The sequence below is a fragment of the Tinamus guttatus genome, unplaced genomic scaffold (assembly GCF_059628265.1).
Source record: "Tinamus guttatus ecotype Peru unplaced genomic scaffold, ASM5962826v1 Tinamus_guttatus_pri_ptg000242l, whole genome shotgun sequence".
In the NCBI taxonomy this organism is placed as follows: Eukaryota; Metazoa; Chordata; class Aves; order Tinamiformes; family Tinamidae; genus Tinamus; species Tinamus guttatus.
Window position 1 is genome coordinate 6289374 of NW_028288776.1, and position 13042 is coordinate 6302415.

Below are 13042 nucleotides of genomic sequence, written 5' to 3' on the forward strand. Positions count from 1 at the left end.
CAGCCAGGCTGCACTGCAAAAGAGACACCTAAGCAAGAGCTGACCGAGATCTATGAAATCAAGAATAGCACAGGAGAGTGGGAACATTTACTTGCTTTTTCTCACAGCACAAGATCTAGGCCCACGAAAACGATCAGACCGTAGGTTTAAAAGAAACAAAAGGGCTTCTTCACACAACACACGCACAAAGAGAGTAAAATTAATGTATAATGGCAAAACTCATTGCTGTAGGGCGTTGTAAAAACCAAAGGATGAACAGATCCAAACAGGACTAACAAGTTTCCGGTAAACATCGTAAACATGGTGGGTGCTAGACCCAGTGGCCCAGAGGCAGCATCCAGGCCAAATCCCTTGGAGAGAGGATTGCTGGGAACCTATAACTGAGAATGCCGACTCCAACCCTGATCTGTTACACCCTTCAAACACCTGCCACTGGCCTCTGCAGAAAAGGGATCTTCGCTAAACAGACCTTTGCTTTGGCCATTTTGATACCTTCACCTTCATCATCTTTCTAATGTTTTTCTTGCACAAATGAATCATAAGAGACCCTGGTGCCAAAATCTACCTACATCCCCCTTCTTCCACTCAGTTACTCCTCCCTCCAACACGCGACGCCCGGCTCTGTGACGTGCTTGCGAACACGGCAGGGCTGGTGCCCCCAGAGCCCACCGTGCTTCGCTCCCACGCTCCGGGCTGCCCGGCGGCCTCGGGAGACGCCACCTCAGCCCAACACAGCGCGGCCCTAACGCCCCTGCGAGGAGCTCGTCAGGGAGAGGACATTCAGCTTCACCGATTCCATCGCTAATCCAAGCAGGAGCTGGAAAGATAAACCACAGAGCTCCCGAAAGAGCAAAGGAAGCATGAACAAGAGCTGATGTTTGTGTTAGAATAAGCACTAAGGATTTTACCCAGGCTACCTGGCAATACTCGCGGGGCACTAGCTCGGTTCTAGCTTGTTAGTTGCAGCAGCTTTCTTATCCTCCTAAATGCTGCTCACAGCCGCTTGCTTTCTGCACGCTTTGCTCCACTGCTGCCCCTCACTCCTGGCATGAAGCACTCTGCTATTTCAGTGCTGAGCATGCAGCAAAGAGCACACAGCTCAGGTCCTGCACCTCAGCCCTAACCCTACAGCCACACAAGGCAAAGTGGCAGACAGGATGGGGACTCTCTATTGAGATGGTTTAGGGGGATATCTGAGATGCTGCCACGTTCAAATCCAGCTTCCTCCGCGCTGCGAAGCCCTCCCAGGATGCTCAGCTAATCGAAGTGAAGAACATGATAAACTCCCTGCCCCAAGACAGCTCTGTGCTGACAGTTCACTAGAGATACAAGATCGCTCAGTGACATTAAAAATGTCAGCAAGCACCAGTCAGGCTTGATGGAAAGGCTGCATTAGCAGGCGGGGGCATGGGCAAGGTAAAACTTCCACAAACTCTGCCAAATGCATTTTATCCTCTCGTCATCCCTGGGAGGCTTCTTCACAGATCCCAAGATATTGGTGACCACCATCAGCACCCAGAGCAACCGAGTCAGGTGTGGAGATCCCTCCCACCACCACATCAATCCAAAAGGGTTTTCCAGGGCAACCCAGGAGTGGTGGCCAGCAGGAACCTGTGATTCTTGCATTCAGCCCAGAAGGCAAGTTGTGGAAACTCAGCAAGAGGTTGAGGACACAGGGTGCTTGTCTGTGCCGTTCCTGCAACACAGACGTGACGAGGGGACAAGGAAGCCTGAGAACAGCTCTCACATCATCTCCAGGGACTACTTAGCTCTAGAGGCTCCCTAGCAGACGCAGTACAGATAAGAACAGTTTCTTTAAATTACGTAAGATATATAAAAAAACGGGGAGCTAAGGGCTAAGCACGTGGAAAGGGAATCTGGAACATATCTTGCTACTGATGCACTACACAGTGTCCAAACACAAGTCTCCTCCCCGCCGCCAACACTTCACTGTGTAGGAACGATCCTGTCAGTCCCACTCATTGATAGGGCTACTATTCTGCAGGAAATGGCTCTCATCAGATATGCCATTTAAATATAAATTATTTTCTTACATCAGAACAATCCATGCCTCTGCCAATAGCCATGATCCAGGAACTAGCAGTTTCACACAGATCCTAACACCTTCACGGATCAAGTCAGAGGCAGACTCAACCTGGGAGGTATTTCTAAACACGGAATTTGCCAGAGCGAAGGGGAAAGGGGATGCCTGAGCTATGATGGGAAGAACAAGAGGGCTCTTTACCTGCCCATTCTTATTTGTTTCATACTAGAAGATCCAAAGTCGAGAGGGACTGAGACCTCCCTAGGTCTCACTGCTCAGAATTATTCATCTAGGCTGGAAATCCTCTCTCATAAAAAACACACGGGCATCTCTCCCACCAGCACCCACACACAGCAGGCAGCAAGTGGCAGGGAAAGCTCCTCACCCAAGGGAGGCAGCTCCTCCTCACAGGGCGCGAGAGGTCTCCTCCTCTTCCCACTTCGGTCCTTGGTGCTTCACTGATGCTCCCCAGCCCTCAACTCAATCCCACACCAGTTGTCAAAGCACCACACACAAATATCTGCCTTGAAGACCAGCCCCTTGCCTGCCTGTCTAACTGTATCATGACGAATCCCAGCTCCTAACATGCTAAATCCAAGAACTACAGGAAAGAGCCTTAAGTTATTCATCCTGGGGCCCAGAGGAACAGCGTGGCTGGATCAACCTACTTCTTAGTAAACATCAAGGTATATGGGGATTTTTTATTATTATTATTCTTATTGTGCAGCCATCAACCTGCTGGTTATATAGCTGCTATCCGTTCACCAGAAGTTTAGTGAACTTCAAATGGCGATCATTAATGGTCACTGAACTGCAGAATGCCCCAATGTGCTTTCAGATTTCATTTACCAAGGACCAGCAATCAGCCAAAAGATTTGCTCTGACAGCAGGGAAATACAAGATCCCTTGACAAGTTCAGTCGGGAATGTGCTGCCAGCATCCCTTGTTACGTTCACGTTCTACCCTATTTGACGGAACAGATCATGCAAATTGTCCTTCTGCGGCCGCTCAGCATGTCGCTCGGGTTTCCATTTAAAATAATAAATTAATAAAAGAACAAAAGAAAAGCGCACAAGTACAAAGATCTGTTTATAAGCAAATTCCACTTACCGAGACCCCCTAATTACCAGGAAAAGGTGCAGAAACCCAAATAAAACACTAAATTGGATGGGGGAGGGGAACCACACTCATACAAAGGTTTAGCCAGAAGGGCCACCCCAGTTTCTCCCGTGCATAGTCCCCAGGGCTCCACATTGTCACTTCTTGCAGTGTTGCTGCTTGTTTTTTCTTGCTGCTCCCACTTGCCGTTCACGGCATCACCACAATTTTCAGTGCAGATGGAGCCAGGAGACCTGCTGGATACACGGCAGGCTGCTCTACAGCCAGTGAGAGAAGGTGCGGGGCAAAATGAGATACAGCAAAGTGCAAAGTATTTTTTGCAAAGCAAACACAGGTTCCTCAGGTGGGAGTACCGCTGAGACCATTCCCTTTCTCCACTGCATAAGGGGAAATGCTGGCTTTTAACCTGGGGTATTTCCAGGTGTTTTCCAACCAGAGTTGAGTTTGAAGGGAACTGCACTCCCAGGAGCCTTAAACTGCTGGAAAACAGAGAGTCAGCAAGACAGGGACAGCACAGCCTTTGCTGAAGAGGGGCCTCCCAGCGTCCTGCTATTGTGCCGAGACACCGCACTGTGCCGGCCACAATGGGATTCTCCCCAGCTGCAGAACTCATCCCATCAGGTACAGGAAGACTCTATTACAGGAGACACAATAGGGAGCCAGAGGACTCTCTCAGTCCAGCTTCTGAGAAAATAACTCATTTCAATGCAAAACAGCAGTAGTTATTAGACACCTCCTTAAAGAGGAAAGGAAAAGAGAAAGGGGAGGGGGGAAAGAGGGAAATGGGGACCATGGCAGTTTGCACAAAAGTACCTTTTTCAGATTAATCCACTGTTTGAAGTAATCAGCAACCGGCAGCCCTAAGTACTGGCATTGTCCTGGTAACCTGTAAGAGAGAAGAGAGAGCAGGTTTGATTCAATTACTGTGTCCTGACAACACAAACTGTTTTATTAAGCACATGTGGTGCCGAGACAGAACAGACCCTGGAGTCTGCTGTAACAGGCTGTATATCAGAGGGATCCGCAGCTCTCGGCAAAAATAAAAAATCTCACAAGCACACAACTTGGCTGAAATCCTAGGTACATCCAGCTAACCCCAGGCTGCCGGACACCTTCCTGCAGGCTGCACGTTTAAATGGGGACTGTGTGTTACAGCAGTGCGGCGTTGTCCTCCCTGGCAGCCAGCTTGCAAACAGGACCGGAGCATCCAGGCTGTCCTTAACCCATCACAATTCCTTGCAAAACCCTCCCGTTCACCTCGGACTTACCAGGCAGACACAAGGACTGACAGTGGACACGATAGGGTAATCTACCTGAGAGACCTTGTTGCTTTTTCACTTGACTTTTATGTATAAAATGCTGAGTGAGACATGAGGGAAGGAAGGTGGCAATGTACCCGTTTTTCAGTGGCAACGCTGCAGAAACACCATTTTTTGGAGGGTGCTGAAAAGCAGAGGTTGCTCTTCAAGCAGTTGCCTGGAAGAAGAGGGCAGCCACGGCTCTGAAGCAGCCAGGTGCAGCTTGGTGTCTCAGCAAGGCTCAGAGAGCCAGCTTCAGAGTTGTCAGCACACACGTAACCTCTCTCCTTCCTACAGCAAGCAACCACAACAGGGCTCACAAAACAAATTTCTGTTGAAAAAGGAGGAGGGCTGCCCAAAGGGACAAGAGGAGCCTAGGATTTTGAAGCTGCTCCTCCCAGGTTGCGAACCCCAGCATATTCACAGAGTAGCCGTGCAGTGCCTCTGTCAGGAGATGGGGAGGTGAGCAGCAATATTCCAACAGAGCCAGCGCAGGGACAGGAGTTATGGGAGTTTGCCCCAGCCAGTTTGATCTGATCAAGAGTAATTGATGGATCTTGTTGGTTCATGTACTGCAGAGCAAGCCTGGGGCACTGGTCACGAGATCTTTAACTGAAGAAAAGGAACATCCCAAATAAATATGTCAACTAAATAAATGACTAAATTAGACCTGTCTGTGTGTGTGTGTGTGTGTGTGTGTGTGTGTGTTAAAAGCCACAAGCCCAGGAACTGGCCTTTGAAACCGGAGGGTGGCTACATCACAACTTCCTTGGACGTTTGGGTGCTTTAAGGGAAACCTTATAGGGAAGAAAGGAAGAGTTGTGCCAGCATCACCTGGTCAAACATCCCAACACAGACCCTGTCCCGGGCAGAATCTCCCCTCAGGATAACTAGAAGAACAGATAATCCAGACAGGATTCAGCTTCCAGGCTGCAATTCAGGAAAGCTCTGCTCAGGTGCAAGCACAAGCCAGGTACACAGCCTTGAGCTGGGGTTCAGCTGCAGCACCCACACAGAGCGCTGAGCTCAGCTCCAAGCCCGCACCGAACAGGGCAGCACCTCTTGGCACCTGTAAGCAGTTCTGCTGCTCAAGGGACACGAGAGGTACTGCAGTACTCAAGGAACAGCCCAGCTTTGGTTCCACCTCCACTTTAGTGGAGAAAAAAAGGAAGCAAGTCAAGAAATACACCAAGAGTCGTGCAGCCCACTGAGCCAGCTCTCAATGCAAGCCCTATTTAGATTAAGAAAAGAATAGACTCTCTGTGCCAAAACCAAATGCACGATCCTGAACAGAAGCACACAGCATCATTTAGGAGTGATAATTTAAGTCATGCAAAGAGTTTTGTATCAGGAGCTCCAGAGGAATCTCTTTGCAACGAGCAAGCCTGGCAAGAGAACAAGCTTGCCGACAGTACTAGGACGATTTGCAGTTAGCCATGTGTCATGACAGCATGGTCTCCTCCCTGGGCATGGCCCATCTGATGCTGGCCCCATCGCTCTGAAATCAACTGCCTGGAGTCACTCCTTGCAAACACATACAGAAGCTGTCACACAAAAACCAGCCTGACCCAGGCATTTTGCAGCCATTACACGTGGGCCCAAGACATCCACGGGCTGAACAGACCTCACCAGCCCCAACCGGTGCCCTAATAAAGCTAATCCGCTAGGGAAGCTGCTTTCTACTAGCGCCAAAAAGAAAAAAAGAAAAAAAAAGATTGAAAGGAAAAGAATGAAAAGGAAAGGAAAAGAATCTGAAACAAATGAACAGTTTAATATCACCATATGATCGGCTCAACCTCTTAGACTGATCGCATTTGGCTAGAGAGGATCACGACAGCAGTTTACAGAAGGTTTGTTACTGTAAGTGGAGGATCTCCTCCCAACTTAAATAACTTAATCGATAATAAACTACATTAATACAGGTCTCTGTGTAGCTCCAGTTAGAGAAATATTTATTGTCTCACCTCATTCAGATAGGGCCCAGGACAAGTGAGTGCAGCATCATTCTTGTTAGCCCAGCGAATTGACAACTACCCTCCCCAGCACAACGAATGACATCTAAACCCCTTCCATCCCTGTGGGAGCAGAAGGCCCAGGAATCAGGAGAGCCTGGCTCTGCTTCCACCCTGAGACTCACGGGAGCGCGCCTTGGGCACTGGACTGGGGATCTTTAATTGGAGAAAATAAATGTTCCAAATAAATATGTCAACTAAATAAATGACCCATTTTTGCCACACGACACCAGAAACTGTCTGTGGAGAGGTGACCTCAGGACATTCCCTTCCCCCCTGCGCCTCGTTCCAGGCTCGCACCGGAAACACTTCCCCGTGAAGCTGTCAAGCGCTGGAAGATCTGCCACGTGCTACGGCCTGGGCGGGCTCCCTGCAGCAGGAGCAGGGCTTAAAAGCACCAGTGCGTTCCTGGAGGTGGGAAACAGCCCCTCCGTGAGCCCATCTCCGGGGAAGGAACGTTCTAGAGCTGTGGTGCGCCCTGGGCGCGCAGCACGCCGAGCACACGCAGGGAAGGGGGCTCTCACCGCACACAGATCGGGTCTCCGTGCAGCCACGGGAAGGAAACGCAGCTCTGCGGCCTCCTTCTCAGCTCCAAGGATTTTGCCTGCACAATCCCAGCCCTGCTGACCAGGCAGGAGGTTCTCTGAGGTCTTTCCCAGGGTGGAGGAAACAGGGCACACCTGTGGCTCTGCCCACAGGCAACAAAACTGCAAAGGCCCTTAAGGAAGTATCTCCATTTACCAGGGTCATCGTTCAGTGGAGCAGCTCGTGGGCAAACGCACTCTTTGTAGCCGCAAGGCTCCTCACTTTGGCAGAATTTAACCTTGACCACTGGGGGTAAGGTTTGAGTAAAGACTCCAGATTTGGCCCTCTCTCTGGTAAGGGAGAAAAGAGCGAGTGGCCCCTTCACTCAACATCCCGTGACCCTTCCAGTTTAGGCCTAGGTCTCCCTGCCTCCCCGTACAGGGAAGCTCTCACCTCTTGGGAAGGAAGGCAGCTCTCCAAGCACCCCTCCAGCCCATCACCTTGCTTCAGCCATACCTGCAACTGATACAGAGGAACTCAGGAATGGCTGTGGGACTCTCCAGCCTCCCAATGCGGCTTTGGCAACATCTGCCCTTCCAGCAGCGGAGATGGGAGCACACAGGTCCCCAAAACACAGGTCCCTTTGGAGCCCAAGAGGAAGGCAGAACAGGTAGTGAGCCTTGCAGAACAGCGCTCAGGGCCAGGCAAGAGCAGGTTCCCCTCTGCCAGCCAAGCTCTCCCTGCACTGCAGTCAGCAGCTACACACCATTTTCGGAGAGCTTCATCACCCTGGGCTCCATTTTCCAGCCAGCCTTGCTGCTCCGTAGGCGGCAGAGGAAATGGGCCTTAGAGATGAACGAGATGCAAATGGGAGGCGAGGTCACATGGCTGCATTTCTGCCGCTGGAGCCGGCGCTCTCCAAGCCGCTAAGAAGCGCACAGCTCGGCGGTGATAAACGGCCCTGCTTTAGTTATCACTTCCCTTAAGTTAAGGAGAGCAGCCTAGTGATGGATGGGCTGGAATTCGGTTATCAGGGAAGGCTGTCAGCCAGAGTTGCCTATCTCCACACGCATTTAGCAAGGCATCATTATGCGATGGCATGGAGTTAAAATATGACCAAGGGTATTGAAAGAAAGAAAGAATGGGATTAAAAAAAAAAAGGCAAATTGAGCAACAATAAAGGAGCGTGAGGCGAGAATGTTATCGGACTAGTGACACCTTTTATCTCAGGCTGGTTAGCTAGAGCAGGGCACAAATTGGTCCTTCCTCCACTATTGTATCCTCTTGTACAAACAGAGGCAGATAAAATGTGTCACCAGTGCGATAGCATATCAATTTAACCCTAATTATCTAGGGGGTCAAGCTACGAAATGGGGGTTTCTCATTTCAACAGGTCCCTCCACCTCGGCTCGGAGCAACCACATTAATATGGAAGGGGGAGGGGCAGCCATAATTGATTTCCGTCACTCAGGTGGTCCTGGTGTATAAAAAATTAATGCTTGATTCTCCCAACTAATCAGAGCTGGTTAATGTCCATCTGCTTCTGGGTTCAGAGTGTCGGCAGACAAAGAAATTGGGCCACTTTCTACACACTGCGTGTATTGATATTGAGCCGGTTAAAAGAACAAGTCCCTCTTCAGGAAAGATAAAGGGACATTAAATCTTGATATTTATAGACCTGGTCTCAGCCTTCAAAAAAAGCGCATGCACTAGAGATCTTGTGTTGTAATAGATACAGACCATTTTAATTGTGCCCTGGCCAAGCACACTACACTGGGCCACAAAGGAGAGGACAGGCACCCACAGCCTCCCGCCCTGGAAATCCAGGCACATCCTCTCCGTGGCTGGAGGAAGGTGACATGGACTGAGGGAAGCCACATGGATGCAGCCACACGCAGGAGCAGCAAGGCTGGAGCCTATGGAGAGGGCTGGAGATGCCTCCCGGCCCTGCACCGCTAGGCAAGCGCGGCTTGAACGGTCCCCGTTTGTGGGGAGCGAGAGCAGGATCTCTGCCAGGCGCTCTCCTACCACAGATGAAGAGGTAGCAATTTCTCTTGGGACTCTGGAAAGCTGAAGCAAGCTTGGATGCCCTCTCCTAGCACAGGAAGCTGGCAAGGGAGTAACACCCACACGCTGAGGCACAGGAGATGCTTTATCAGAGAAAGGGAGCTACGGAAGGCAAACCCACATGAATCAGCACTGAATCCTGCATCGGCTGAAGGAAAGGCAGGAATTTAAAGCGGTTTAGTTAAACCCACACTCTGCTGAGGGGACAGCCAAAACTGATCCACAGCAGCAGGGTTCAATGCCCTGGGGATGCAATGAGGCAAGACCCTCTTCCAAAGAGCTGAGGCCGCAGGAGCTTGTAGAGAGGGTCTACACGGCTTGGTGGGGCTTTGCCAAAATAATTCATCCTACCAGGAGCTCTGTGCTTTGTCCAGCACCCAGACGAGCACAGCAGTCCAGGTGTGCAGCACAGCTCAACCAACCAGCAACCTGCTAACGCTAAAACACACTGACCCGTGATACAATCACCCAACCCAAAAAACAAAACCAAAAAAACCCTCAACCTCCTCCCACCAGCAGTTCAAGTTTTAACAAGGCAGCTTTCCTATGCAGTCAAAGGCTTTAGAAGGGAAATTTCTCACCCCCATGTGGGGGCTGAGCGCAGTCCTGGTGCCCACACGTTCAGCCATCCCACCGGCAATTGCAGCACCCCGGGTGCCGTTCCAGCCTGGGCAGTCACCCAGCCTTCCTCTCCAGAGGAGGGGCCCACAACACTTCCCCAGGAGAGCCTTGGAGAGGGATGGGCAGATCCCTGAGGCCAAGGCCTGCGTGGGGCAGCTGTCCATGCTCCGAGGCAGAACCTGTCCCCACAGGGAACTGAGAGGTTGCTCAAGAAAGAAGAGAGGGTTAGTGAGGACCTGGTGAACCCAAGATGAATCTACGGCAGTGATGGTACTGAAGCTGCCCACGTGCCCACAGTGCAGGAAGGCAAGTGCACAGCCAGCATCCCACCACATTCCTGTCCGCAGTGAGGGACGGATGGCTCAAGCTTCAGTCACTCTCTGCTGTCCTGTTCCAACCCACAGACCCGTGCAGGGACCGGACAAACCCACTCCCTTTGATTCCCACCGCATGAGCCCCGCCAGGAGCCCGCACTCCTGCACGCCAAGCACAGCCATGGCTCCTTCCCTCTCCCATGCCAAACTGCCCCGCGGTGGCTGTACTTGAAATCTCCAAGCAACAACGCTGTGGAAAGACACGGCTTTTGGTGAGACTCTGCAAAGCCCTGGGCTTTCATACAAGCCCTGAGACAGGTCCCTTCTCCCTCCCTCCCTCCCTCCCTCCCGCCCCCCTCTCTGCTTCCCTGCCGCCCTCTCAGTTCTCTCAGCCACCCCCAAACTTGTCACAGTGCAGCAAGCCCGGGAGCAGCACATCAGTTTTAAATATCAGCGTGCATGAAGCGGGGACATGAGAGCAGGGAAGTGGGAACAGACAGAGCAAGTCTCCATCGCCTGTCAGGAAACACTAATGAATTTCAACACCAGCAGCCATTGCCTCAGACGGGCTGGCAAGAAGAGGAGCAGCAGCTCCGGCTTTGCGGGAGCTGCCTGCCTCTTTTCAAAGCCCCTCCGTTAATAAATGTCACCGCTGAGCCGGCTGGGACGGGTCCAGGGCAGAGCTGCGCCTGGCAGCGTTGAGCACACCTGGACAGCAGCGTCTTCTCCCCAGCTTTCCGCTGAGAGCAGCGCATGGGGAAAGGAGCAGGTCCTCCCTGCAGGTCCTCCTGCCCACACAGGCTTCAGCACCCCCTGTTCCTCTCAGCCTTGGCAAGAGGCTCCCTTCTCTTAGCTTCCAGCACCACTGCGGGCACCAGTAACCACCTCACCAGGACATGCCCAGCACCCCACAGTCCCTTTCACCGGAGCAGGGAACAGCCCTTGGGATGGGCAGGCGGATGCACGAGACACACGAACACCCCGGCTGCGCTGCTGGCAGCAGCCAAGGGTCACAGAGCAGCGGGTCCCTTCGCTAACGCGACCGCATTCCCGAGGCGGCGGCAGGAAGACACATCCAGCGCAGGGCACCTCATGGCAGCCGCACCGATGCGCAACATGAAGGTCAATGCAAGCCTTCCTTACAAATGTCAACCTGTCATCTCCGGATATTAATGAGGGCTGACCAGCAGCTAAAATGCATCCATGCTCCATTAGTAATAAGAGAGCCACGATGCAGGAGCGGAGCACACACCAAGGCATGTGGAGACACCAGTGGGTCGGCAGGGCCTGGGGACACGTGGTGAAGCACAAGATAACGAGGGTCACTCCAACTGCCCAGGAAGGGAAGCAGTCGCCACACGAACCCAGTCACTGGAGTGTGTGTTATCGGTTTCCCTCGGTCTTTAATTGGATTAGTGTAATGAGGCCAGTAAAGCCAGGCCTAAGCAGCAAGGCTGGTACCTGCGCTCTCAGACCTTCCTTGCTTTTTCTGCAATCCCATTCTGGACAGCACTGCTTTCTCCCTGCAGCAGGAGGACTGCTGCTAGGGAAGCTCAGCAGGCGAAGCCTGCAGGCCTGGGACTCACAGCAGCACCGAGAGGGTCAGTTCCCACCCTGCAGATCCACCCATCACATCCTGCAGCAGGATCATTCTTCCCTAGGTTTTGTTGGGTACTAAGGAATTTGGAAGAATCCCAACACCCGTGCTCCCCAAGCACCTAGCTCAGGAGTAGAAAAGTCCACTGGCCCCAGAATCCAACCAGAGCTATGTATACACTGGGAAAATTATTCTGCTGCAAAAGCACGCAGAGCAAGCGGCTCTAGGAGCCACTCATTTGTCCTGCAAAGCACCGTGTGCCTTCCACTGCCATCAACCTTAATGAAACATGAAGGCATTTAACACCAAGCGAGATCTGGCCCTTTTTGCTGGCATCCGTCTGCGCGTCAGCTCGATGCTGGCAGAGATGCTATCTCAACATTAAAAGCAAGGCTGTAACACAGCAGGTATTCAGCCTCCCGGAGAAGACGTTCATCAACAATTGCACACACATGATGCTACAATAAATCTATGTGCTACTACTTAACAGCTTCTCTTAAAAAGATTCATAGCTCTATTTACTGGGCCTGATTCTGCTGCTAGGCACGTGAGACAAAATCTGGAATAATTCTGTCCCAAATTGCTGGTGAGAATCGGACCCTTTGATTTTTATAAATCTACATAATTACCATGCAGGAAACCTGGCTCCACAATTCAGCCAAGGTTAGGAGCAGACAGAAGCTGGATATTTTTCCACAGTGAGTCCTGCAAATTGTTGAAGGTAGAGACAACACTCTCACCGGCCCTTCTGGACAGTGAGGAGGACTGGGTAGACTTTCCTTTGACATCAGAAATGCATCAGGATGCTCCAAAGGAAAGAGAAACTGGAAGGTTTCCAGGCCAAGGGAGCAAGGGAACGTGACACTAAGGAAAGACCTTAAAAATGGATTTCTAACACAAGCTTGCTGTGACAGTCCAGCTGCTTACTAAATGCAACATTATGCAGCATCTTATTAATAAGTGTACACCATTAGCATACCATGTACATCTACCACCCAGGCATGCTCTAGATGAAAGGCACAAGTCATGAGCATGAGCTGCAGCAGGTAAACCTCCAATCACACTTAAGAAAAAACCTCTTCACCACGTGAGTAATACAGCAACAGGGAGGTTGCAGACACCCCTGCAGACATTCACAACTCACCTGGACAAGACCCTGAGCAACCTGATTTAAGTTTGAAGTTAGCTCTGCTTTGCACAGGGTGTTGGATTAGAGATCCTGATGTAAATCACGCTATGATTCATGCTGCAGCAGAGTCTCATTACAAACACAGAGTGTGTCCTTTGTCTATATGGTCTCCATGAAGTCTTTCATGTGGATACCAGTCTGGTAATAGCTGGAGCTCTGCATCCTAGCTGTTTTAAGAGGCAATGTGCAGAGCCCTGCTGTAGAAAACTGCAATTACTTACTGGCTAAGGGAGTACACTTGATGCAATGAATGCAC

General features: G+C 51.2%; 1 protein-coding gene across 3 annotated transcripts in view; it reads right to left on the minus strand.

Annotated features, from left to right (window-relative positions):
* The window catches only part of ERI3 (ERI1 exoribonuclease family member 3), a 122988-nt gene that overhangs the window by 67423 nt on the left and 42523 nt on the right, over nucleotides 1-13042 (minus strand). For all 3 annotated transcript variants that reach the window (XM_088526119.1, XM_088526117.1, XM_088526118.1), the window contains one exon: nucleotides 3977-4049. In XM_088526119.1, the coding sequence (XP_088382245.1) occupies nucleotides 3977-4049 (73 nt within the window). The remainder of the gene's footprint in view (nucleotides 1-3976; nucleotides 4050-13042) is intronic.